The 25,015-nt window shown below is 46.9% G+C and overlaps 1 protein-coding gene across 2 annotated transcripts in view; it reads left to right on the plus strand.

The window, feature by feature from the left end:
* Positions 1-680: 680 nt before the first annotated feature.
* LOC109646191 (spectrin beta chain, non-erythrocytic 1-like) overlaps positions 681-25,015 on the plus strand; it is a 24,398-nt gene continuing 63 nt past the window's right edge. The window contains exons 1-36 of one of the 2 annotated variants that reach the window (XM_069529522.1): positions 681-846; positions 6,291-6,517; positions 9,202-9,353; positions 10,097-10,270; positions 10,875-10,966; positions 11,294-11,374; positions 11,468-11,583; positions 11,837-11,949; positions 12,085-12,272; positions 12,529-12,646; positions 12,800-12,958; positions 13,104-13,406; positions 13,587-13,740; positions 13,925-14,795; positions 14,876-15,013; positions 15,170-15,926; positions 16,153-16,355; positions 16,668-16,758; positions 16,838-16,984; positions 17,570-17,833; positions 18,000-18,224; positions 18,417-18,506; positions 18,874-19,152; positions 19,242-19,372; positions 19,613-19,817; positions 19,987-20,361; positions 20,730-20,974; positions 21,054-21,192; positions 21,398-21,482; positions 21,734-21,930; positions 22,369-22,475; positions 22,556-22,604; positions 22,837-23,051; positions 23,134-23,307; positions 23,460-23,502; positions 23,601-25,015. The exon at positions 23,601-25,015 is cut by the window's right edge and continues 63 nt beyond it. In XM_069529522.1, coding sequence (XP_069385623.1) covers positions 6,361-6,517; positions 9,202-9,353; positions 10,097-10,270; positions 10,875-10,966; positions 11,294-11,374; positions 11,468-11,583; positions 11,837-11,949; positions 12,085-12,272; positions 12,529-12,646; positions 12,800-12,958; positions 13,104-13,406; positions 13,587-13,740; positions 13,925-14,795; positions 14,876-15,013; positions 15,170-15,926; positions 16,153-16,355; positions 16,668-16,758; positions 16,838-16,984; positions 17,570-17,833; positions 18,000-18,224; positions 18,417-18,506; positions 18,874-19,152; positions 19,242-19,372; positions 19,613-19,817; positions 19,987-20,361; positions 20,730-20,974; positions 21,054-21,192; positions 21,398-21,482; positions 21,734-21,930; positions 22,369-22,475; positions 22,556-22,604; positions 22,837-23,051; positions 23,134-23,307; positions 23,460-23,502; positions 23,601-23,819 — 7,056 coding nt within the window. In that variant the 5' untranslated portion in view covers positions 681-846; positions 6,291-6,360 and the 3' untranslated portion in view covers positions 23,820-25,015. Of the gene's footprint in view, positions 847-6,290; positions 6,518-7,928; positions 8,112-9,201; positions 9,354-10,096; positions 10,271-10,874; positions 10,967-11,293; positions 11,375-11,467; positions 11,584-11,836; positions 11,950-12,084; positions 12,273-12,528; positions 12,647-12,799; positions 12,959-13,103; positions 13,407-13,586; positions 13,741-13,924; positions 14,796-14,875; positions 15,014-15,169; positions 15,927-16,152; positions 16,356-16,667; positions 16,759-16,837; positions 16,985-17,569; positions 17,834-17,999; positions 18,225-18,416; positions 18,507-18,873; positions 19,153-19,241; positions 19,373-19,612; positions 19,818-19,986; positions 20,362-20,729; positions 20,975-21,053; positions 21,193-21,397; positions 21,483-21,733; positions 21,931-22,368; positions 22,476-22,555; positions 22,605-22,836; positions 23,052-23,133; positions 23,308-23,459; positions 23,503-23,600 lie in introns of those variants that run through there. The other variant, XM_069529523.1, reaches the window with a different exon arrangement.

The following is a 25,015-nucleotide window of genomic DNA, read 5'->3' on the forward strand; positions in this document are numbered from 1 at the left end:
GGTCATTTATATACAGTCACTCTGTTAATATCCACGTGTTGGACGACGTCCTCAGATGTGACGGTGTCCTCGTTTTAAAGGGTAAACTATGGACAGTGGACTGTGGACATGAAAGCAGCCAATCACAGCTCACATTGAACCTGAGTGTTTATCATCAGGCTGTAATGGTCTGAGCGCTGACATCAGCAAGGATCACGTTACACAGCAGCCGCCATCTTTAATGTTTTCATATTGACCAGTCTCAGAGCAGACCCCTCCCCCACTTTAAGTTCTTAGTGTTCTTCCTGGTTCTGTCACTGAGTCATCATACTACATTACCCATGAGCATCGGTGGCAGTGAAGATCATTCACAGGAAAGTTTCTCCTGATTGTTATCGGCTCCACATCCATTAAGATCATTAATTATTCGTTAGCACTGACCCACACCCTGTGTGACATCACTTCCTGTTGAGACTCATGAACACACCCACATTTAAACGTTTTAACCAAACTCGATGACACCTCCGATGATTGGTTCATCTGTTAATGAGGGGGCTCCTCTGATTGGCTGCTGCTTCATTAACCTTAACACCTGAAAACTGGATCCTGCTCTCAGAGGATGAACCGGTGTCAGACCGGATGTGAGACCGGATGTGACCTGTTCAGAGCTGCACTGATGCAGAGCTCAGTGTGATGAAGGAGGAGGAGGGGGCAGTGCGGATTCTTTCCCATCATCCCTTGCGGCAGCAGCAGCAGCGGCTCCTCCTGTCTGTCTCTCCGTCTGTCTCTCCGTCTGTCGCTCCGTCCTCCCTGCGTCCGACTCTTCTTCATCTCCGCTCAACTTAGGAGCCTCGGATCCTGCAGCAGGTCAGTTCATCCTGGTTCTGTTGGTTCTGCTGGTTCTGCTGGTTCTCTCCCGCCGCTGTGAGCAGGGAGCGACTCCCGAAGCCTCCGGTAACTTTGCGATCTGAAAGCGGAGATTTCATCCGCTCGGACTCCACTGAGTCCCCGGGCCCCCGCAGGCCCGCTCCGCGGCCCCGACTCGGTCCATAGTCTGTAGCCGAGCCGCGGTACCTCTGAGCCCGCATGTCCGCTGCCCGTCCCCCGCCCCCCCCAGCCCGCTGCAGCCATTAGTGTCGGTGAGGATGGAGAATAACGGTGCGACACGAACAACAGGCGTGGCTGTGTGTGTGTGTGTGTTTGTGTGTGTGTGTCTGTGTGTTTGTGTGTGTGTGTTTGTGTTTGTGTGTGTGTGTGTGTGTGTGTGTGTGTCTGTGTGTGTGTGTGTGTGTGTGTGTGTCTCTCTGTGTGTGTGTGTGTGTGTGTGTGTGTGTGTGTCTGTGTGTGTGTGTGTGTGTGTGTGTGTCTCTCTGTGTGTGTGTGTGTGTGTCTGTGTGTGTCTGTGTGTGTGTGTGTCTCTCTGTGTGTGTGTTTGTGTCTGTGTTTGTGTCTGTGTTTGTGTGTGTGTGTTTGTGTGTGTGTGTGTGTTTGTGTGTCTGTGTGTGTCTGTGTGTTTGTGTGTGTCTGTGTGTTTGTGTCTGTGTGTGTGTCTCTGTGTGTGTGTGTGTGTGTGTGTGTCTGTGTGTGTGTGTGTGTGTGTGTGTGTGTGTGTGTCCGTCCTGCAGCTGCTCTCCTCGGCTCCTCTCTCACTTCGGCCTCAGTTGTTAGGAACCGTTCTAACGGAGTTCCTGCTCTGATCCTGAGGTTCTCCACACAAAGTTCCTTTCAGGTTTATTGTAAAACTTTTAACTGATGATGTTTGAACAGCTTTGTTCTAAACACTCGTTATAGATAGAATGTTTATTTTCCTCATGTTTCATTAAGGTTCTCAGTTTCTTTGACAGAACATCAACCTGTTTGAAAACGTACCATCGGTCGAAGTTCAACACAGATCGTTCTCCAACTGTTCCACGTGAAATCTTCACTAACACTGGTTCTGTGGTGATGTTATTGTTCCCTGAGAGAATTGTCTAATCATGTTAACAGAACGTTTGTCTGAAACCTAACAGCACGGCTGATGCGTTAGAGAACCCTCCAGGGAACAAACGTTCCCATTTGTTGCAGAAATGTTCTGAAAATGTTTTTCTAAATTCAGGAGAATTCAAACGATCTTTTAACGTTCTCTGAAAGTTCTTCTGTTATTCACTGAAGGTCTGTTCTGTTAGATCAGAACATTGAGGACATTGTGACTTCAGTATTCTACAAAATGTTTTATGAATTTTAAAACAGTGTCTGGTGTTGGGAACAATGTTCTTCTCAGAACGTCCTGTCATAGTTTCAAAATAATGGAACGTTCCTGTGAGGTTATGTTCACTGATAACTCTAGAACGTCATGTGTTCTGTTGGAGGAAACGTTCTGCTCTCTAAAGTTAGGAGGATACTAAGGGTTCTGCTTTGGTTTCCATATGTACAAATCACTAAGTATGTTCTGATGAAGCCTCTGAAGAACGTTGTCTGTGCAGAAACCTCCAGGAAACGGTCACTACAGGTTCTTCTGAAGAGACTGTGGAGAACACATTAGTGTTGATGTAAACAGGATGTGGAGTCTTTGGATATAATCAATGAATCTGGAACATTAGTGGAACATTAGAGAGAGCGGTCGCAGAGTCGATCGTGTTTCTAATGATGTCTACGCTGTAAAACATCTCATGGTAACATCGTTAAGTCCTTCAGTGTTCAAATGTGTGTGTGCGTGTGTGTGTGCACGTATACAACGTGCAACACAACGAGAGATGAGTAAACAACATGATCACTACCCTCAGCTCTGTTAGACGCTTTAACGTGAACATATGAGAATAAAGAGAGATGATGTCCTCCTCTTCTTCTTTGCTCGGTTTATTGTCGGGTGGAGCCCCGCTGTACTTCTCTTCCTTTTTTCTTCTTCTTTGTTTGTCACTCCCCTTCTGGATTAACCCAAGACTGTGAATAGAGATCAAAGACTGTGAATAGAGATCAAAGACTGTGAATAGAGATCAAAGACTGTGAATAGAGATATCGACAGGTAATGCACTTTGACGTTGGTGGCCACCTGGGAAGTTTATGACATCTTTTCCATATATTGGTCACATGACTTGACTACCAGTCACTAACACTTCCTGTCAGTAACACTTCCAGCTCGTCGTCGTTCCAAGAAAAGAAATCCCTGCTCTGACTTTTCACTAACTGCAGAGACAATCTGCTTCCTGCTTGGTCATGGGGCGTATGTTTTCAGTGTTGGTGATGATCCTGCTCTCGCAGCAAATGGAACTCGTTTTAAAACACTTCATTTAAAATGTGTATATTATGTGAAACAAAGAAGCTCAACACATTAACTAACACGGTAACAATCAACTTATTAATCGATTGTCACAACAGTTGTTGGGTAATTGATTAATAAGATAATACACCAATCAAGTCAGGACAAGTTTATTGATGTTAAATGATACAAATAAAAAGAAAGAAGCGACACAGTTGGAGTGAAAGTTAAAAAGTTTTAAAATGAATCAATGTGTGATTCAGCAGAAACGTGTTTGTTCTAACCAGAAAACAGTGATGGAGCTGCTCTGTGGGAGGGTGGGGTCAGGAAACCACTGTGTGTGTGTGTGTGTGTGTGTGTGTGTGTGTGTGTGTGTGTGTGTGTGTGTGTGTGTGTGTGTGTGTGTGTGTGTGTGTGTGTGTGTGTGTGTGTGTGTGTTAATCCAATAACTCCTGCTCTGTTGGCTGAGCTCATTCTTCTTCTGCTGCTCTTTCTGGAACACTCCCTGGACTCGCCGCTCTGTCCTGCAGGTCAGCTGCTTTGTGCCTGAACAGGTTTAATCTGGGTCTGAATTTGTCTGAATGACAGATTCTCTCCACCTCAGTGAGTGTGACATCACTTCCTGATGACGTCATCATCTCTGATATCATCCACGGAGAAATTAGAGTGAGCAGAACTTCATGTAGATACGAAGATGTTTTTACGTTTCCTTCAGTATCACAACTACTGTGTGTGTGTGTGTGTGTGGGGGGGCAAGTGTCCTCACAAACACAGAAGAACAAACGTGTGTGTGTCCCCTCAGCTGTGACTGTCAGGCTGTGAGGAATGTTCGAAGGTATTTCAGGAGTCATTTGTTCAACAGCTGCTATAACATAAATATAAACAGTTGTTCTGAGTCACACACTGAGCCCCGTTAGTTAGTTAGTTAGTTAGTTAGTTAGTTAGTTAGTTGGTTTGTCTAATACAATGTAAAATGTTGGAGAAACTGAGAAACTTTGTTCAAAATATATATATCATAAATTAATTTAGTCTAATATAAATATAAAGAATCGCTGAACTAGGCTAACTCAAGACTTTTAGTGTTTAATTTGTGTTTTTATATATCTGAGAGGCAGAGTCAGTCAGTCCCTCCCTCAGCTGCCCCCCCCACATACTCACTCACACGCTTTCACACACACACACACGCACACACACACACACACACACACGCGCTTCAGTTCACTGGGAAACTTTATTTTTATCGGCTTCTTTTTCCAGCAACATGTTTTTTTTTCTCCAATGTTTTTTACTTTTGTGTTTGATGGAAAATGATGGATATCTAATCAGAATTAAAGGTTCAGTGTGTAGAATTTAGTGACATCTAGTGGTGAAGTGTCATGTTGCAGCTGCTAGAAACCTTCGGTTCTCATATAAACTCAAAAGGTTTAGTTTGGCCAGTCTGGGCTACTGTAAAAAACATGGCTGCCTCCATAGAGGCTGGACCCACTCCAGATGTAAATATAAAGTATTTCAATTAAAGTATGTAACTATAAAGTATTTAAAATAAACTATGTAAATATAAAGTATTTAAAATAAAGTATTTCAATTAAAGTATGTAAATATAAAGTATTTAAAATAAAGTATTTCAATTAAAGTATGTAACTATAAAGTATTTCAATTAAAGTATGTAACTATAAAGTATTTAAAATAAAGTTTTTCAATTAAAGTATGTAAATATAAAGGGCTCATTCTAGTGTGAAGAAAACAACAATTTGTACAATTTAGATGAAACAAGTGAAAACAGCACTAGGATTATTTTATATTCAGTTTCTGTCAATAGATCAATTTCACCTGAATCTTAGACGCTGAGCTTTAACGATGTGACCCGGTAATGGTCAGGGTTACTCGGCTGCAGCAGCCGCTCATGATCCAGATGAAACCTCGTGTTTCCACCTCTGACCTCTGACCTCAGTCTGTTTGTCTTTGACGTCAAGAAAAAGACACAAGCTCTTCATGTCGGACGCTCGTTCCTTGTGTTGATGGCGTGTGGTCTAATGTTGTGATGGGGGAGTTACGTCACGTCGTCCACGTCAAATAAAAGACATAGGCGGAGCCTCCTGGCTTGTCTTTGTTTTCCACTGTCAGGCTTCGTCATTGTTTTTAGTCGCTCTGCCTCTCTGACCTCTGACCTCTGTCCTCCTGAGACGCTGCTGCTGTCGATTCTCAGACGGCTCCATTTCCATCATCTAGCAGAGGATTCTGGGAAGTCATGTCCAGTAATGGACTGTGTCCCTTAGGACGTCTTATGAGTTCAGTAATGGCTCCTGCTGCTGCTCAGTCCAATAACTCGATATGATTGAACTTCACCTCCTGAAACTCATCAGTTTAAATACTACATTACCCATGAGCCTCTGCTGCGGTAGATCCAAATTCAAACCCCATTAAACAAAATGTTTCCATCATGAAAAGAAACTGAATTATCTCCACGTTGATTTTTATACATGATAAATAAATACATAAACTTATGAACATATAAGTACAAATACAAACACATGAACATGTAAGCACAACGTCAGAGGAGAATGTGTGTATCTGTTGTGTCCAGCAGGAGGAGCTCTGAGTTGCTGAAGAGTTTTCTTTATTAATTCCATTATGGTGAAATGTTCTGTCACAGAGGCAGAAAAAATACAAATATCAGTAAATAAACTCGTAAATGAGTAAATTTGAAACAAAAACATTACAAAAATTAAAGAAAGTAAATATAAACAATACAAACAGGAGTTTATATGAAATGAAATGGTTCCGACAGCAGCAGGAAGTAAAGACCTGAAACCAGGATTCAACGTCCACATGTGTGTAAACATCTGGAAACATGGACGTGATGTTAATGTGTCAGACTGTGGACTCTTATTAACCTGCTGGGTTTATTCTCTGAACTCTGATCAAACCATCAATAATTAATCACATGTAAATAAAACAATGTTTAGCAGCAGTTCAAGTAGATTTAATATTAAAACAAAGTTTCACAACTCTTTAAACTGTTACACTATTAGCATTCGTGTCACCTCCATTCATTCCTTTCTGTGTGCTCTCGCAGGTCTTGGCCTGAAGCTGCCGATGTGGACGTGTCCTCGCTGACATTGAGGCGTTGTCAGAGGTGAAAGGTCATGATGACGACGGTGGCCGCCGAGTACGACCACATGGAGCTGCAGCAGCAGTACAGCAGCAGCAACGACACGGTCAACAACCGCTGGGATGACGACTGGGACAACGAGAACAGCTCGGCCCGCCTGTTTGAACGCTCCCGCATCAAGGCGCTCGCAGGTAGGCACCAGTCCACCTTAACAAACTGTTCGTGTTAGTTACTGGACCCTGATTGGCTCCAGACTGTGATGTCATAACTCCTGCAGCTTGTTGCGATGGAGAAGAAGCTAGATTGTGAATGTTTGACACCAGCTGTAAAAAGGGTGAACGACACGGCAGCTTCCTCAATGAAGCCAAAACATCGCCCCCCGGTGTCTGGCTGCTGAACAGGTCATAAACTCTGCCTCCTCCAAGTTAGCAGATGGGACAAGGACCAAACTAAAGAGTCAGATTAGACATTAAATATATTACACACATATACACACAAGATTTTACTCTGTGTAGGAAGTGTGCGTGCGTGCGTGCGTGCGTGCGTGCGTGCGTGTGTGTGTGTTACAGGATGTTTGTTTGTCTGGAATGTGAATGAACAATAGCGGGAAACACACCCCCCCCCTTCACACCCTTAGTGACATCATTGTCAAGCTGCAAAGTCATTGGCTGATTTGCCCACAACACACACACTTGGACTCCCTCTACACTGTAAAGAAATGTCACATTATATTAATGTTATAATTAATTACATTTACATTCGTCTGTGATGTCACGATGATGTCACAGTCTGATCTTTGATTTATGTTGATTATAAATCCGAGTCCTCTCTGCAGCACAGGGTGTGTCGCCTGAAAGGCAAACTTCAGGGAGAAGCAGCTGCGTGAGGCGACTGCAGGATGAGAACTGAAGTGAATCAACTATTTCATCAGAGCGAAACTGTGAAAATGACTCGACATCCACAGAACAATGTCCCTTTAATTTTTACTTCAATTTTTAACAGTGTAATTTTGCAGAGGGGGGGGGGGGGTCCTTGCCCCTTTGTTTGCAGTGGGCGGGGCTTGTGTGTGTGTGTGTGTGTGTGTGTGTGTGTGTTCTGGAGGGAAACAGAAAAATCCGTCTGCAGCAACAAGAACGAGCAGCAGAAGAAGAATGAGCTGCTGAAGCTGCTAATGCTTGGCAGGACTGGAAACACACACGAGACTCACACACATCAGACTCACACACATCAGACTCACACACATCAGACTCACACACATCAGACACACACACACGAGACTCACACACATCAGACACACACAATGCGCTCGGCGTCACTCTGACCTCTGGACTCTTTGCTCTCATCTCCTGAAACACGAGGACGTTTTTCTGTTTTGGGAAAAAAAACCATGAGGTTTTTATTCTGAGTTTTTTTTCTGTAACACAGAAAATTAATTTCCTTCATTCTGAGTCTCTGTTTTTGGATTTACAGATTTTTTCCAGTTGATTTTTGTTCATTTCAAAGCAGCTGGATTTATTTTATTCAAGAGGAAAGTTTGAACTTTATGAAGAATTTGATCTGATCTCAGGACGTTTCCTTGTCTGCTGGATTTATCTTCATCTGGAGTTGTGCCTGAACACATAGAAACATACACACACACACATACACACACATACACACACACACATACACACACATAAGCTGGTTGTGGATATTTGGTGATGGAGGAGGAGTGGGTGTCGTCGGAGTCGGCCCAGCTGCAGTTCAACTACAATCAGCTGGAGGGTCGATTCAAACAGCTGCAAGGTGAGAAGACGTGTCAGACCCACCAGAGGTCAAAGGTCAGAGGTTCAATACGTCAAAGTTGTGGGCCACCCCCCCCACCCGGACAAATCTGGGGGTTCACAAGATAATTGCTGTGTGTGTGTGTGTGTGTGTGTGTGTGTGTGTGTGTGTGTGTGTGTGTGTGTGTATGTGTGTATGTGTGTGTGTGTGTGTGTGTGTGTGTGTGTGCAGTTTTAAAGGACATTAAGTCACAGTTTTAATTGATGGTGGCTCTCGAGGAAAAGTGTTTTTGTGTTCATCCTGAGCGGAACACAAACGTCTCCCTCCCTGTAAAGTCAGACTGACGTCTCTGAGGTTGGCGAGAATCATCTTCTGTGCAAGTTCAGATCCACGTTCTCAAACATTTCAGGGAGCGTGTGGCATCGCTTGCGTCAAAGCAACGTGAACCAGGTGGATTTGTGTGATCAGGATTTAAAATGCTGCAGGTTCTGGTCTATGATGTAACTGACCCGGGTCCCCAGGAGCCTGATGAGGACCAGGCTGATCCCAGGGGCCTCTTCGTCACCTGGTTCATAGATGTTCAGGTTTTAAATGAGCTTGATTAAAAGAGGGACCAAGCTTTTATTTTCTATCAACTTCCTGTGTGGTGTGTAGCAGGATGTGGAGATCTAGTTGATCGATAATCAATATTTATTCTGTCAGCGGGCGGAACCTGGTTTGACCTGCAGGGGACGAACAGGAAGTAGAATTCATGCATTAAAAGTACGTAAATATGAAAGTGTTGCCCAGATTGCATCTGACTCTGGGGAGGGGCTGCTGATTGGCTCTTTGCTGGACGATGGAAATGCTTTACGCCTCACATCCTGTTTCCTCTGGGTCAAAGGTCAAACACCAGAATAACTCTTAAAGAGACAGAGAGCCCGAAATATGAATCACATCATTATGATTATTTATATTTATCAGCATGTGATGGAAGATGATGATCAACACACAACAGATGAAGATGTCACGTGTGTGTTTATTGATTATTTGTATGAGGTAATCTAAAACTGTGTGTGTGTGTGTGTGTGTGTGTGTGTGTGTGTGTGTGTGTGTGTGTGTGTGTGTGTAGATGAGCGGGAGGCGGTGCAGAAGAAGACCTTCACTAAATGGGTAAACTCTCACTTGTCCAGAGTCTCGTGCAGAATCACGGATCTTTACATGGATCTGAGAGACGGACGAATGCTCATCAAACTACTGGAGGTTCTGTCAGGAGAGAGACTGGTGAGACACACACACACACAGTCAATTTACACACACCTGTCAGAAGAGACACACAACAGACACACACTGGGCGTGGTCTCAGCTCCGGACCTGGTGTTCTACTTCCTGTTTTCCATGGTTGGCATTTGGAAGCGGAGGAGTCGTCGACCTTGTGTCTGTGTTCAGGCGTCCTAATGAGACGTCCATGTGCCGACCCCAGCGTCTGTTGTCCAGCATCCGTCCCCAGGGGACGAGCGTTTACTCCACTTCCTGTGTTGAACACTTCTGTACCAACCACACGCCCACAATGTCTTCTTCTCTTGTTGTGAGAATCTGCCCCGAGACGGAAGCTGAACACATAGAGTTCAAACGTGTTCGCTCACCGTCCTCAGGTTTTTCAGCTGTGATTTTTAATCATGATTCAAACATTTACTGATTAGAGTTATAAGACATCAGGAAGAAGACCCTGTGTGGAGCAGACATGTTGTCTAGACACCTCCCAAAACATCTTGATCGCCCCCTGGTGTCTGGCTGCAGTATAGGCCATAAACCCCTCCTCCTCCATGTTAGTAGATGGGACTTAACCAAATTAAAAAGTCAAAAGTACACATTGAATTCTTGAATCTTTCGTTCTTTTCTCACTGATGTTTTTTCAAGTGTTTCTGATCAGTTTGGTTTTTATTTGATGATATAAAAATGGGCTGAGACGTCATGATTGACAGTTGAGACTGACTCCTGATTGGTCGTCATCATCCTCTCTCTAGCCAAAGCCGACCAAAGGTCGGATGCGTATCCACTGTCTGGAGAATGTGGACAAAGCTCTGCAGTTCCTAAAGGAGCAGCGGGTTCACCTGGAGAACATGGGATCTCACGACATTGTGGACGGAAACCACCGACTGACACTCGGCCTCATCTGGACAATCATCCTCCGCTTCCAGGTAATGTGGGGAGGGGTCTTTAACAGGTCACGCCTCCTAATGCGCAAATGCAATAATGTCACATCCTCCTGTCACATGAATGCTCACATCGAGCTCTCCCGACCCCGCCCTGTTCTGACAAGACAATTAACCAATCCAACACAACAGAGATCCAAATCAGAACTTTAATTCCTCTGATAAATCAGTACAGTCATTTTTTATAGTGTCAGCAGGTGCCACACCTCCTAGATGACTCAGACCGCTGTGATTGGTTGAGCTCCTCCGTCAGTTATTTACCTGCAGGGTAAAGTCCATACTGGTTCATGTTTTACTGACACCACACTGTCGTCATGGAGACACAGAACAGGGAGATCCTGGATCAACCTTTGACCCTTTCCTTACTTACTTACTTACATGGCGCTGAACCAATCAGCTGCCACTTTGGCCGATAACATCCTCCAATCAGAGCTGCTGTTAGCCCTGGTCAATCACAATCAGAGACAGCGGGCGCTCTTTGCTCCGAGCTCGTCTTCTCAGGCTGTGACCTCACTCTGTCTTCATGGCAACATCGGGAGGTGTAACGTGCAGGTGGAGGTGTGACAGGTGTGATGTTGTGTCTCTTCAGATCCAGGACATCAGTGTGGAGACTGAAGACAACAAAGAGAAGAGATCAGCTAAAGATGCTCTGCTCCTGTGGTGTCAGATGAAGACAGCAGGGTGAGACACAATATATACAAAGTATACACACTGTACACACAATAATCACGATATATATACATGACAGTGTTTCCACTGGTAAAATTTCTGTGTACTGGCCGATCACGCTAAAGATTTCACAGTGCGACTAATTCGGTGGCTTGTTTGCAACAGAAGAACATTTCGCTGGTTCGTCGTGTGTCTTATATCCCCTTCAGTCTGAGGGAGGAGTTAACACACACACAGGCCCTGGCCCCGCCCCCACTCACAGACAGTGAGGCGGAGAACGAGGCAGTTTGTGGTCTTAGTTTAAAAAAGCTGTGACATCATCGTGTTGATTCTCTTCAGGTATCCCAACGTGAACATTCACAACTTCAGCACCAGCTGGAGAGACGGGATGGCGTTCAACGCTCTGATCCACAAACACAGGTGACGTCCTGATCTTCATTCTCCTCATCATGGACTGCTCTGTGTCGTCAGCTCTGGTGTTTGGTGTTTCAATAAAGTTTTTTTTATTTTCAGGCCTGATCTGATTGACTTTGACAAACTGAAAAAATCCAACGCTCACCACAACCTGCAGAACGCTTTCAACCTGGCAGAGCAACACCTGGGCCTCACCAAGCTGCTGGACCCTGAGGGTGAGACCCCGCCCACACACTGAGACTCCGCCCACACACATAGACCCTGCCCGCACTGCGAGGACCTACACATGCAAGGTCTCCACCCACAAGAGAACACACCCACAGACACATACAGAGACCGCCTACACAAAGAGATTTCCGCCCACATACAGAAACCCCGCCCATACAACTGTCGTGTGCGAGCAACGTTAAATGTCACATGTCCCTCTCAGTCCGACACACATGAACCAATGATGTGTTTGGGTTTCAGACATCAGCGTGGACCATCCTGACGAGAAGTCAGTCATCACCTACGTGGTGACTTATTATCACTATTTCTCTAAGATGAAGGCTCTGAAGGTGGAGGGCAAACGCATCGGAAAGGTCAGTGAAAGCACCGTGTGTGTGTGTGTGTGTGTGTGTGGGGGGGGGGGGGGGCACAAACAGAAGCTGTCTACGTCGTCTCACATGTTCCTGCTGATGTTTGACAGCAGGTGTCTGTTTTCTATTTTTGTCCAGGTCCTGGACAACGCCATCGAAACGGAGAAGATGATCGAGAAGTACGAGTCTCTGGCGTCGGACCTGCTGGAGTGGATTGAACAGACCATCATCATCCTCAACAACAGGAAGTTCGCCAACTCTCTGGTCGGGGTCCAGCAGCAGCTCCAGGCCTTCAACACCTACCGCACCGTAGAGAAACCTCCAAAGTTAGAACCTTTAACCTCACTTGGCCTCTGACCCCTGTCCTCTTCACCTCCTCTGCCATAGTCCTCTGTCTAGTCCACCCAGTCGAACCCATCACTGCTGCAGTTACCTGGCGGACTTCCTGCGGGAGTTGTTGTTTGCATGATCCTGTTCAAATCCAACATTTTAATATTGTCATGAAAATGTCCAGTACATCCTGCAACTCCACCTCCTCACTGTCTCCATCCTTATCGACCGTGGTGTCTCTCATTTCCTCAGGTTCACAGAGAAAGGAAACCTGGAAGTTCTTCTGTTCACCATCCAGAGTAAGATGAGAGCCAACAACCAGAAGGTCTACATGCCCCGAGAGGGAAAACTCATCTCTGACATCAACAAGGTCAGAGTTGCTCCGAGACACATGAACCTCTAACCAACTGTCTTTATTCACCAGCCGACTGGAGTTGACTTGGAGTTTTGGTTCTTGAAGTTACATTACAGTTGATTAATAACTTTATAAAGAAGCCTTCTGATGTGTGTCTGTGCTCGTCAGGCCTGGGAGCGACTGGAAAAGGCGGAGCACGAGAGGGAGCTGGCTCTGAGGACAGAGCTGATTCGTCAGGAGAAACTGGAACAACTGGCCCGACGCTTCGACCGCAAAGCGGCCATGAGAGAGACCTGGCTCAGTGAGAACCAGAGACTGGTGTCACAGGTAAGAGGACACACAGCAGCCGCCAGGTGGTCATCAACTGCAACTGAAGTCAAACTGCTTGGAATTCTGTAACGACGCCCAGACTTTCATCTCTTATCAAATCATTTTTGGGCCATTTGATGACAATGTCTCCTCCTCTCTCTAGGACAACTTCGGATTTGACCTTCAGGCTGTTGAGGCGGCCACCAAGAAGCATGAGGCAATTGAGACAGACATTTCAGCATATGAGGAGCGTGTCCAGGCTGTGGTTGCTGTGGCGAAGGAGCTGGAGGCGGAGCACTACCACGACATCAAACGTATCACTGCCAGGAAGGACAATGTGATCCGGCTGTGGGAGTATCTGCTGGAGCTGCTGAAGGCCCGTAGACTCCGTCTGGAGATGAACCTGGGTCTGCAGAGAGTCTTCCAGGAGATGCTCTACATCATGGACTGGATGGATGAAATGAAGGTACTGATTTTTATCAGGGGAGAAAGTGGATTTCCATTTCTGTGCATCTAGTGCAGAGACAGGTGGAGGATGAGTTTAGACGGGAACCAGAGGGTAACTTAAGCCTTTTTGTAACAATCATCTCGAGTGGGAAGCTGATCGAGCTTCTAACTGTGCGTCTTTGTTTTGTCTGTTTTCCAGATGCTACTGCTGTCTCAGGATTATGGGAAGCATCTCTTGGGCGTGGAAGACTTGCTGCAAAAACATGCCCTGGTGGAGGCCGACATCGCCATCCAGGCTGACAGGGTGAAGGCAGTCACCTCCAACGCTAACAAGTACTCCGGTAACGACAATGGTGAGCAGTGTGCAACAACATCTGTCCTTGACCCTGAGTTAAAGAGTTTTTCTTTAAATTATTATAAAATGACGGATGTTTTTTATTTTGATGAGGCAAAGCAGTGATGGTAGAAGAGTCAACATTTAAATTATGTTAAAGCAACTATATTGGTTAAGTGATGATAATGGTCTTTCCTGTCTAGGCTACAAACCCTGCGACCCTCAGGTCATCCAGGACCGAGTTTCCCACCTTGAGTTTTGCTACCAGGAGCTGATCCAGCTGGCTGCCGAGCGTCGTGCCCGCTTGGAGGAGTCCCGTCGCCTCTGGAAGTTCTACTGGGAAATGGCTGAGGAGGAGGGCTGGATCCGTGAGAAGGAGCAGATCCTTTCTTCTCTGGAACATGGTAAGGACCTGACAGGGGCGCTGCGCCTCCTCAGCCAGCAGCGTGCTTTGGAGGACGAGATGACTGGCCGCGCTGGACACCTCCACCACACCATTGCTGAGGGCCAAGTCATGGTACAGGCCGGTCACTTTGGTGCCACTAAGATTCAGGAGCGTATTGCTGACCTGCAGGCTCAGTGGGCGGCACTGGAGCAGCTGGCAGCGGCAAGGAAGAAGAGGCTGGAGGAGGCTCTGGCCCTGCACCAGTTTCAGACTGACGCAGATGATGTTGATGCCTGGACGCTAGATGCCTTGCGCATTGTCTCCAGTGGAGAGACGGGCCATGATGAGTTCTCCACTCAGGCGCTGGTCAGGAAACACAAGGATGCAGCAGCAGAGGTAGTTAGCTACCGGCCGGTCATCGACGCACTTCACGAGCAGGCTTCGTCCCTGCCCAAAGAGGAGGCGGAGTCAGAAGAGGTGCGCGGTCGTCTAGCCGGTATTGAGGAGCGATATAAGGAGGTGGCTGAGCTGACAAAGCTGAGGAAACAGGCTCTGCAGGACGCTCTGGCGCTCTATAAGATGTTCAGTGAAGCCGATGCATGTGAGGTGTGGATCGATGAGAAGGAGCAGTGGCTGAACAGCATGGAGATCCCTGAAAAACTGGAAGATCTTGAGGTTATACAGCACAGGTAGGGCCGGAGGTTCTGTACATGTGTTATGGTACGTCTCCTAGAGTCAGAACTGTGATCAGGTGGAATCTCCTCTGCAGGTTTGAGAGTCTAGAGCCAGAGATGAACAACCAGGCGTCTCGTGTCGCTGTGGTGAACCAGATCGCCCGGCAGCTGATGCACAATGGTCACCCAAGTGAAAAGGACATCAAGACCCAGCAGGACAAACTGAACAACAGGTACAGACAGGTGTACCACGTAGTAACCAATGGTATTCTATTAATGTGAAAACTAGAACTATCGTTAACAAATCAATGTATCTATAATGTAAACATCGTGAAACTTAAAGTATGATTGTGTTTTTAGACAGTGATGAACCTCTCCTCTGCCTACAGGTGGAGTCAGTTCCGTGACCTGGTGGACCAGAAGAAAGAGTCCCTGAACTCTGCTCTAGGTGTGCAGAACTACCACCTCGACTGCAATGAGACCAAGTCCTGGATCAGAGAGAAGACCAAGGTCATCGAGTCCACCCAGGAGCTGGGCAACGATCTCACTGGTGTCATGGCCCTGCAGCGAAAACTGACCGGTATGGAGCGTGACTTGGCTGCCATTGAGGACAAATTGGGTGACCTGCGAGGTGAGGCCCAGCGGCTGGCAGAGGAGCACCCCGACCAGGCTAAGGCCATCACAGGCCGTCTGGCTGAGATCAATGCTGTCTGGGAAGAAATGAAGAACACACTGAAGAACCGTGAGGAGTCTTTGGGTGAGGCCCGGAAGCTGCAACAGTTCTTGCGTGAGCTGGACGATTTCCAGTCCTGGCTCTCTCGCACTCAGACTGCCATCGCCTCAGAGGACATGCCCAACACGCTGGCTGAGGCAGAGAAACTGATGGCACAGCATGAAGGTATCAAGAACGAGATCCAGAACTATGAGGAGGACTACCAGAAGATGCGGGACATGGGGGAGATGGTGACTCAGGGCCAGACAGACGCTCAGTACATGTTCCTGCGACAGAGGCTGCAGGCGCTCGACACCGGTTGGAACGAACTTCACAAAATGTGGGAGAATCGGCAGAACCTGCTGTCCCAGTCACACGCTTACCAGCTGTTCCTCAGGGACACGAAGCAGGCCGAGGCCTTCCTCAACAACCAGGTAAACTCAAAGATCTATGTCATTCACTCATAAACCTGCCTCAAGATCAGGATCAGAATGATGCATCTGCTTCTCTGCTGCTGGGCAGAGCTGTATGTTCCGAGTCAAACAACCTGATGCAGATCTCATCTTATGGATCAGTTGTTTGTCCTGATTCAATTTCTGTTCCCCAGAGGATGAACCCTTTGGATTTGAATGACTTCATTAGCTTTCCTTCTCTTAACAGGAGTACGTCCTGGCTCACACTGAGATGCCCACTACTCTGGAAGGTGCAGAGGCCGCCATCAGGAAGCAGGAAGACTTCATGACCACCATGGACGCCAACGAAGACAAGATCAATGGTGTGGTGGAGGCCGGCAGGCGCCTGGCTAGTGACGGGAACGTGAACGGCGAACGTATCCAGGAGAGAGTCGCCTCCATTGACGAAAGGTAGTCTTCAGCTCCATTTTACAGCTGAGAGACTTTTAATGGAACAACTCAAAGAAGAAGCTTCATTAAAGCCACAACACAAAGTCTGTAAAGTTCTGGAGCTTTTCATCCATATCACTTGATCTTCCTCAGCAGATTTAGTTTTCACAATTTCATTGTAGATGCTTTAATGTCCATCTTTTCTTAAATGACGTCTTGTGCATAATGCTCTCCATGCATCAGATAAAAAACATCATGTGATCCAGTTTAAGTGTAAATAATGAAATCTTCAGCCAATCAGAATTCAGGACCTGTGATGCTTCTGTGTTTCAGGCATAAGAAGAACAGGGAGGCCGCTGTGGAGCTGCTGATGAGACTGAAGGACAACAGAGACCTGCAGAAGTTCCTACAGGACTGTCAGGAGGTCGGTCTCATTTCAACACTTCACATGAGCAGAGGATGAACCCTTTAGGTTTCAATGAACACCTTGTGTTTGTGTGCAGCTGTCACTGTGGATCAACGAGAAGATGCTCACAGCGCAGGACATGACGTACGACGAGGCCAGGAACCTGCACAGCAAGTGGCTGAAGCACCAGGCCTTCATGGCCGAACTGCAGTCCAACAAAGAATGGCTGGACAAGATCCAGAAGGTACGGAACGTCCTTCCGGTTCCACTAACCAAACGTTAACTGGATCCACAGCATCTATTCATTTAAATCCAACAATAGAAAGAATCAATGACCCAGGAAAACAAAACATCAGATTTTTTTATCCACTAAAACTTAAAGTGGAATTCCCGTATTTTCTAACCTGGGCTCTTTGTGTGGGTGAGTCAATGGATGGTACTTGACGGACAAGAGACCAGTAGATCGTCTCCGCCTGCAGCCACGACACGGCAGCAGTGGCTACAGTTTAATCTTTTGGTGCAACTGTGACAGTCAACGAAATGGTCACTAAAAGTCATTTTTTTAATGAAAGGCTCACATTTATCTCTGGGTCTTTGCTTAGTCTCTGGGATCATCCAAATGTCAGAGTCAGCGATAAGTTCATGAACCACTCAGCAGCTCCTCATCCCTCCTCTGCTTGTTGGCACAGAAAAACACGTTCCTCTTTCAAGAAAGTAAAATGTGAATCAACCAGCGTTAGTGTTTCAATAAATCAAGTTCGAACAAATTTGACACAACACACAATTCGTTTGAATGTATTCAAACCCCACTGGGTTTGTCTGTCTGCAGGAAGGTATGATGCTGGTGTCAGAAAAACCGGAGACGGAGACGGTGGTGAAGGAGAAGCTGTCAGCGCTCCACGCCATGTGGGAGGAGTTGGAGTCAACCACGCAGACCAAGGCTCAGTGCCTGTTCGATGCCAACAAGGCCGAGCTGTTCACTCAAAGCTGCACCGACCTCGACAAGTGGCTCGTTGGTCTTGAGGGTCAGATCCAGTCTGACGACTACGGCAAAGATCTGACCTCTGTCAACATCCTGCTGAAGAAACAGCAGGTACAGTGGACGTATCTTCAGTGGATGATTACTACAGAAATAAAGAATCACTATTTTTACTTGAGACACTTAAAAAGTCTTCATGGATTGCATAAACCTTAGTCTGACTCGCCCCCTGGTGGAGCTGCAGCAGTAGTACCAGTCTGACCTTGCCCCCTCCCCGCAGATGTTGGAGAACCAGGTAGAGGTGCGTCAGAAAGAGGTGGTGGAGCTGCAGAGCCAGGTGAAGGCTCTGGGTCAGGAGGTGAAGGATGCTGATGAGGTGGACGGGCGGAGGCAGCTGGTGGAGAGTAAGTTCCAGGAGCTGCTGGAGCCGCTGAGACGCCGCAGGAACTTCCTGGTGGAATCAAGAGAAGTTCACCAGTTCAACCGAGATGTTGAGGATGAGATTGTACGTAAAAATGACCCACGTTTAGTTGATTGTTTTGTTAATATTAGAGAATTTCAGTTGATAAATGAGTAAGAATATAAAAGTGTTATTTAAAAGATTTCATCTTGTTGAAACCTTCGAGAACACCCTCAGCTGCTCTTTGTTATTATCATTGTTATTAGTTCAGACTGATATTGATGGTTTGTCTTCCAGCTGTGGGTTCAGGAGCGGATTCCTGTCGCCACGTCCACCGACCACGGACACAACCTGCAGACCGTCCAGCTGCTCATCAAGAAGAACCAGGTGGGAGAAACTCCCTGACACCTCACATGCAGGTTGTGGGTCACAGGTGTGAGGTCAGAGTGTTCTGATGTCAAGGTCACCTGAGTTGAGTGATTTCAAACCACTGTGGCGAGAGTTACAGACGAAAATCCGTTGAGAAAGAGGTGTGTCTTCCACATCACTGTGGTCACACGGGTCCTCGTGGATTTGTCATTACGGACGCGAACACAAACATCCCAGAGTTGTGGTTTTTCTTATTCTACGTGCAGCATCTGGGCCGCACTGAACAATGGTTCTGAAGCTACACGGACATCACAGAGGGTCACGTATGTAGAAAATGAAACAGGTGCCGTAGTGAGTTTTGACCTTTGCCCTCTCTCTCTCTCAGACTCTGCAGAAGGAGATCCAAGGACATCAGCCTCGAATCGATGACATCCTGGAACGTAGTCAGAGCCTGCTGCGTGACGAGTCCTCCAACACCGACGTCATCCGTCAGCGTCTGGCCGAGCTGCAGGAGCTGTGGCGGCAGCATATGGAGGAGGCGGAGTGCCGACACGGCCGGCTGGAGGAGGCCCACAAGGCTCAGCAGTACTACTTCGACGCTGCCGAGGCAGAGGCGTGGATGAGCGAGCAGGAGCTGTACATGATGTCAGAGGAGAAGGCTAAGGTGGGGGCGGGGCCATGGCGTTGGATCATACTCGACACCTACGAAAACAATAGTCAGCTGTGACGTCATCGGTTATTTGTGTGTTTCAGGACGAGCAGAGCGCCGTCACTATGTTGAAGAAGCATCAGATTGTGGAGCAGGCGGTGGAGGACTACGCCGAGACCGTCCACCAGCTGTCCAAGACCAGCCGAGGACTGGTGTCCGATGCACACCCAGAGAGGTACGCACACCTACACACACCTGTGTTACTGCTCTGTCACTATGACACACACCTACACACACCTACACACACCTGTGTTACTGCTCTGTCACTATGACACACACCTACACACACCTACACACACCAACCAACCAATCAATCAATCAATCTGTTTGAACCAGCTCACCTTGTGTGTGTGTGTGTGTGTGTGTGTGTGTGTGTGTGTGTGTGTGTGTGTGTGTGTGTGTGTGTGTGTGTCAGTGAGCGGATCAGCATGCGTCAGTCTCAGGTGGACAAACTTTATGCTGGCCTGAAGGACCTGTCTGAAGAGAGGCGGGGCAAATTGGATGAGAGGCTCCGCCTCTTCCAGTTGAACCGGGAGGTTGACGACCTGGAGCAGTGGATTGCTGAGCGGGAGGTGGTGGCCGGGTCACATGAGCTGGGACAAGACTACGAACACGTAACTGTACGTTTTCACTAGTACTAATACCAACCTGGTACCAGGTCATGTGTTCAAGAGCTAATGGCGCCGTTTGGGTCGATTTCTACGACGGATAAAAAAAGCTGCAGAAGTATTTATACGTTTACCTCCTCTGTTTTTGATCTGACCTTTGACCTCTTTCATCTGTGCTCAGATGTTGCAGGAACGTTTCCGGGAATTTGCCCGAGACACCGGAAACATCGGTCAGGAGCGCGTGGATGCTGTTAACCGTCTGGCGGACGAGCTGATCAACGCCGGGCATGGTGACGCTGCGACTGTGGCGGAGTGGAAGGACGGGCTTAACGAGGCCTGGGCCGACCTGCTGGAGCTCATCGATACCAGGACGCAGATCCTCGCCGCCTCCTTCGAGCTCCACAAGTTTTACCACGATGCAAAGGAGATCCTGGGACGCATCCTGGACAAGCAGAAGAAGCTGCCGGAGGAGGTTGGACGAGACCAGAACACAGTGGAGACGCTGCAGAGGATGCACACCACCTTCGAACATGACATCCAGGCGCTGGGAACACAGGTGAATCTCACATGCTTCCTCGGGGGCCTTCAGATGAATCTCATTAGAAACCGACATCAGTTAAACCGGATTTCTGCAGTAAACCACGTGATTACATGTGGAGCGTCACTGACTGGTATTATTGAACGTTACATTTGAATTAATGACACAAACATTGTTTTAATGACGGAAGTCGTTAAATTGTGTTTCACTTTGTATGAATGTGTAGAATCAGTCAGACATAGCAATGGAATTAGCTTCCTCGCTAATTCAAATATATATATATAAACAGACAACGCAGCTTCTCATGAGAATTGTTTCAAATACACGTCCCTGACATCATGTGACCCAGACATCATGTGACCCAGACATTTGACCTTGTGTGGCAGGTGAGGCAGCTGCAGGACGATGCGGTCCGCCTTCAGTCGGCATATGCGGGCGACAAAGCTGACGACATCCAGCGGAGGGAGTGCGAGGTGCTGGAGGCCTGGAGGAGTCTGCTGGAGGCGTGCGACGGACGCAGGCTCCGTCTCCTCGACACCGGGGATAAGTTCAGGTTTTTCAGCATGGTCCGAGACCTGATGCTGTGGATGGACGACGTGATCCGACTCATCGAGGCCCAGGAGAAACCCAGGTACTGTTCGCCTCACACTGACAACATGTCGTCGAGCAGAGCGGCGGGAAGTGACGCTGCTGCGTTCCTGTGTTTTTAGAGACGTGTCGTCAGTGGAGCTGCTGATGAACAACCATCAGGGCATCAAAGCTGAGATTGATGCCCGAAACGACAGCTTCACCGCCTGCATCGAGCTGGGGAAAGCCCTGCTCGCCCGAAAACACTACGCCTCGGACGAGGTGAGGACGAGGGAGTAACTTTAAACTTTTAACTTTAACGTTAAATATTCTGTGAGAAAGACACGAAACAAAGTTTCAATGTTTGATATAAGAAATAAAAAGATATAATTTTACAAATGTATTTTGAAAATATTGGAAATTTGGAGAAGTCATAACTACAGTAATTTCCTGTTACATCACAGTGACACGTTTCAATGTTGTTCAGATCAAAGAGAAGCTGCTGCAGCTGACGGACAAGAGGAAGGAGATGATTGACAAGTGGGAAGATCGATGGGAGTGGCTACGACTCAGTAAGACATGATGAGTTTTCAATTAACGTTTTACTTTGTTCAGGAGGTCGTGACCTTCAGGAGGTCGTGACCTTCAGGAGGTCGTGACCTTCAGTTGCAGCAGTGATGTGAACATCAGGTGTATTTTACACTGGCTGTGAGGTCGTCCTGTGTTCGGGTCAATGCGGCGCTGCTGCTATCAGATGACTCGTCCAGTCATCTGATAGCAGCCTGGTGCTTGTATAACGGTGCTTGTATAAACCCCCCCCCAGTCCTGGAGGTGCACCAGTTCTCCCGTGACGCTGGCGTCGCCGAGGCGTGGCTGCTGGGTCAGGAGCCGTACCTGTCCAGCAGGGAGATGGGACAGAGCGTGGACGAGGTGGAGAAACTCATCAAACGTCACGAAGCCTTCGAGAAGTCGGCCGCCACCTGGGAGGAACGTTTCTCGGCTCTTGAGCGACTGACGACGGTGAGCGGAGAATCAATGATGTGATGACGTCGAAAAAATGTACTTTCTGTTTCTCATCAACAATTTTTTTACCTTCGACAAGGTTTTTTATTCAGATTCAGAAATGTTGACATAGTCTTTAGTTTCTACTCTTCAAGTGAGGACGTCTCATTAAGCTGATTAAATAATAATACAATTATTATTATAACCTGTAATAATAAATATAATATATATGACTAAATACAATATATGAATAATTTAAAGTCCAGACCTGGCAGCTGATTGGTTGTGGATGGTTTCCTGTCATTTCTTTGTCACCAACTTTATCCAATAATCACTTTTGTTTTCAGGACATGAAAATATAAAATGTGGATTTTGTCGTTAGGTGGTTGGACGTTCTGAACGTCATGTGACAGGTGTGGTTCCCTCCAGCCAATCACAGATGTGCATGTGTTTCAGTTGGAGCTGTTGGAGGTGCGGCGGCAGCAGGAGGAGGAGGAGCAGAGGAGGAAGCCGCCGTCTCCAGAGCCGCCGCTGATTCAACACGACGAGTCACAGCAGCAGAGGTGAACACTGGAAATGACGAGCAGAGCTCCGCTGCGATTGGTCGCTTTAAATAAAACTGTGCTTCTCTTTGTCCCTGCAGCGGCGTCATCGTTCAGAACGGGCTGACGTCCGACCACGACTCTCCTCGGGTCAGTCTCCATCTGTCAATCAATCACTGTCATGATGATGTCACTCAGATAATGTAGTGTGGACGATCTTTCATTGGCTTCTGTAGTTCTGCAGATTTGAAGAAATATTGAAAAGTGTGTTTATGTATTTATTTGTATTTATTAATGTAAAATTACGATTGTAAATAATGTACTGTTAATGAAAATGTCGTTATTCATTGTTGACCTCGTTAAATCTTTCTCTGCGGCTCAGGACGGCGTGGACGGTGCAGATCTGGTGAACGGCGTGGCAGAGCGGAGCTCCAAGGAGCCGAGTCCGACCCCGTCCCCGACCTCCGGCAGGAAGAGTAAGACGAGCCTGTCGTCAACGCTGCCGTCCAAGAACCAGGAGACTCCGCCCTCACAGCTGGAGGGGCTCCTGCACCGCAAACACGAGTGGGAGGGCCACAACAAGAAGGCATCCAACAGGTAAACACAAAGATCCTCCTCCACAGCCGATGTCTCACTCCTCTGTGATCGACCTGCGACCTCACTGCTCTCTGATTGGCAGGTCGTGGCACAACGTCTACTGTGTCATCAACAACCAGGACATGGGCTTCTACAAGGACACCAAGGCGGTGGCTCAGGGCGTCCCGTATCACAACGAGGTTCCCATCAGCCTGAAGGAGGCGACGTGTGACGTGGCCTCAGACTACAAGAAGAAGAAACATGTCTTCAAACTCAGGTGATGAGGCGGCCATCTTGTTTTCTCACTCAGCCGATTAAAGATGGAGGATGTTTCAGACACATGCGTGATCTTAACTTCCTGTTTTACGACAGATTAATAAAAACTGAGCTGTGATAAGAAGCTTCATCTTGTCTTCTTCTTCTTCTCAGAGTGAACGATGGAAACGAGTTTCTGTTTCAAGCCAAAGATGAAGTGAGTTGAATTTTCTTCATTTGATGAAAAATATTCTTGGTGACGTTTTAAATAGTTTTCTTTTAAAACGTTGCTCACTGACCTGTCGCTTCTTACAGGAGGAGATGAGCACCTGGATCCAGGCCATCCTGAACGCCAGCGCTGCCGACCGCACCAGCGTTCAAGGCAGCCACCCCGGGACGCCGGCGTCTGGGCGTGCTCAGACGCTGCCGGCCGCCGTCACACTCACCAACGAGTCGAGTCCCGGGAAGAGAGAGAAGGACAAAGAAAAGGAGAAAGAGAAACGTTTCAGTCTGTTTAGCAAGAAGAAGCAGTAGAAGAAGAAACGACAGCACTTTGGTGAAACTCCTTTGATCTGAACTCGCGCTCTCACGCTTGTCGTTTTTCGCTTCTTTAAAAATAATTCTCATCTGCATCTGGAAACATAAAGAACTGGAATCTGCTTCAGAGCGCGTTTTCACGTCTTTCAGCTTCAGAGTTTGTTGGTTCAGAAAGTTCAAGCGAGGATTTAAAGTTTCACCAAAGTGCAACTTTTTTTGTTTGTTTATTTTCTGTTTAGTTTTTTTTTTTCATGATTTTAGGTAAAGATTTCCGTTGTGAGGTCATTTGTGATGTCACTTAGGTCAGACCGAGAGCGAGTGAGTTCAACACGTGATGTGACGGCGGTTCATCGTTACAGGTTTTCTAAACTGAAAGCACTTTGTCGATGACAAACTCTTGCTCTATTTGTTTGTATGGCGACGATGAACTGCTGTGACATCACAACATCAAACAAGGGCGTTACCACGGCTACCACTCTCGCTCTGTCTCTGTGCCATCATCAGGGACCACGCCCATATTTCTGTGTTGTGTTTTTTTTTTTTTTTTTCAAAGTTTTCTTATTTTTGTACTTTTGAAACAGGACTTCGTTATTTCCTCAATTTTGTGAGGTGTCGTAAAGACAACCTACATTCTTCCTTTGCCAGTGAGAAATTGGACCAAGAGTGCATTTCATTTTTATTCTTTTTTGTTTTCCGTCACGCTGTCACCATTTTCTGTTTGTCTTAAAAACAGCCAATCGCCTTCGAGGAGGTGTGTGATGTAGACACTTGCATGCTTCGTCATTCTCAGAGCGTCGCCTGAAAAACTCACTCCAAACTAAAATATGTTGTTTTTAGAATCTTTTTCTTTGGTTTCGATGTTTCTGATAATGAAGATCAACATGTATAATAAAAACTAACGCTTCGATGTTTCATGGTCAACGTACGTGTTGTACTGCGGACAGTAGGGGGCGGTACAGCGGTGGAGAAGTCGGTGGTTTGCTTGTAGCTGCGTTCAGATTCTCTGCTCTTTGATACTCATGTTGCTCTGTCACTGTCTATCGTATCGAACATGTATGGAAGTTAGCGCCATCTTACTGCACAATCAGAAACTACATGTATATGAATGAAGAAGCTGTTTCGATATTTAAACAGACGTTAGAACATTAAAGCTTTTCTCATGTATGAAACTGCACCTGTAACTTTAAAGCTCT

The sequence above is a fragment of the Paralichthys olivaceus genome, chromosome 8, assembly GCF_024713975.1.
Source record: "Paralichthys olivaceus isolate ysfri-2021 chromosome 8, ASM2471397v2, whole genome shotgun sequence".
In the NCBI taxonomy this organism is placed as follows: Eukaryota; Metazoa; Chordata; class Actinopteri; order Pleuronectiformes; family Paralichthyidae; genus Paralichthys; species Paralichthys olivaceus.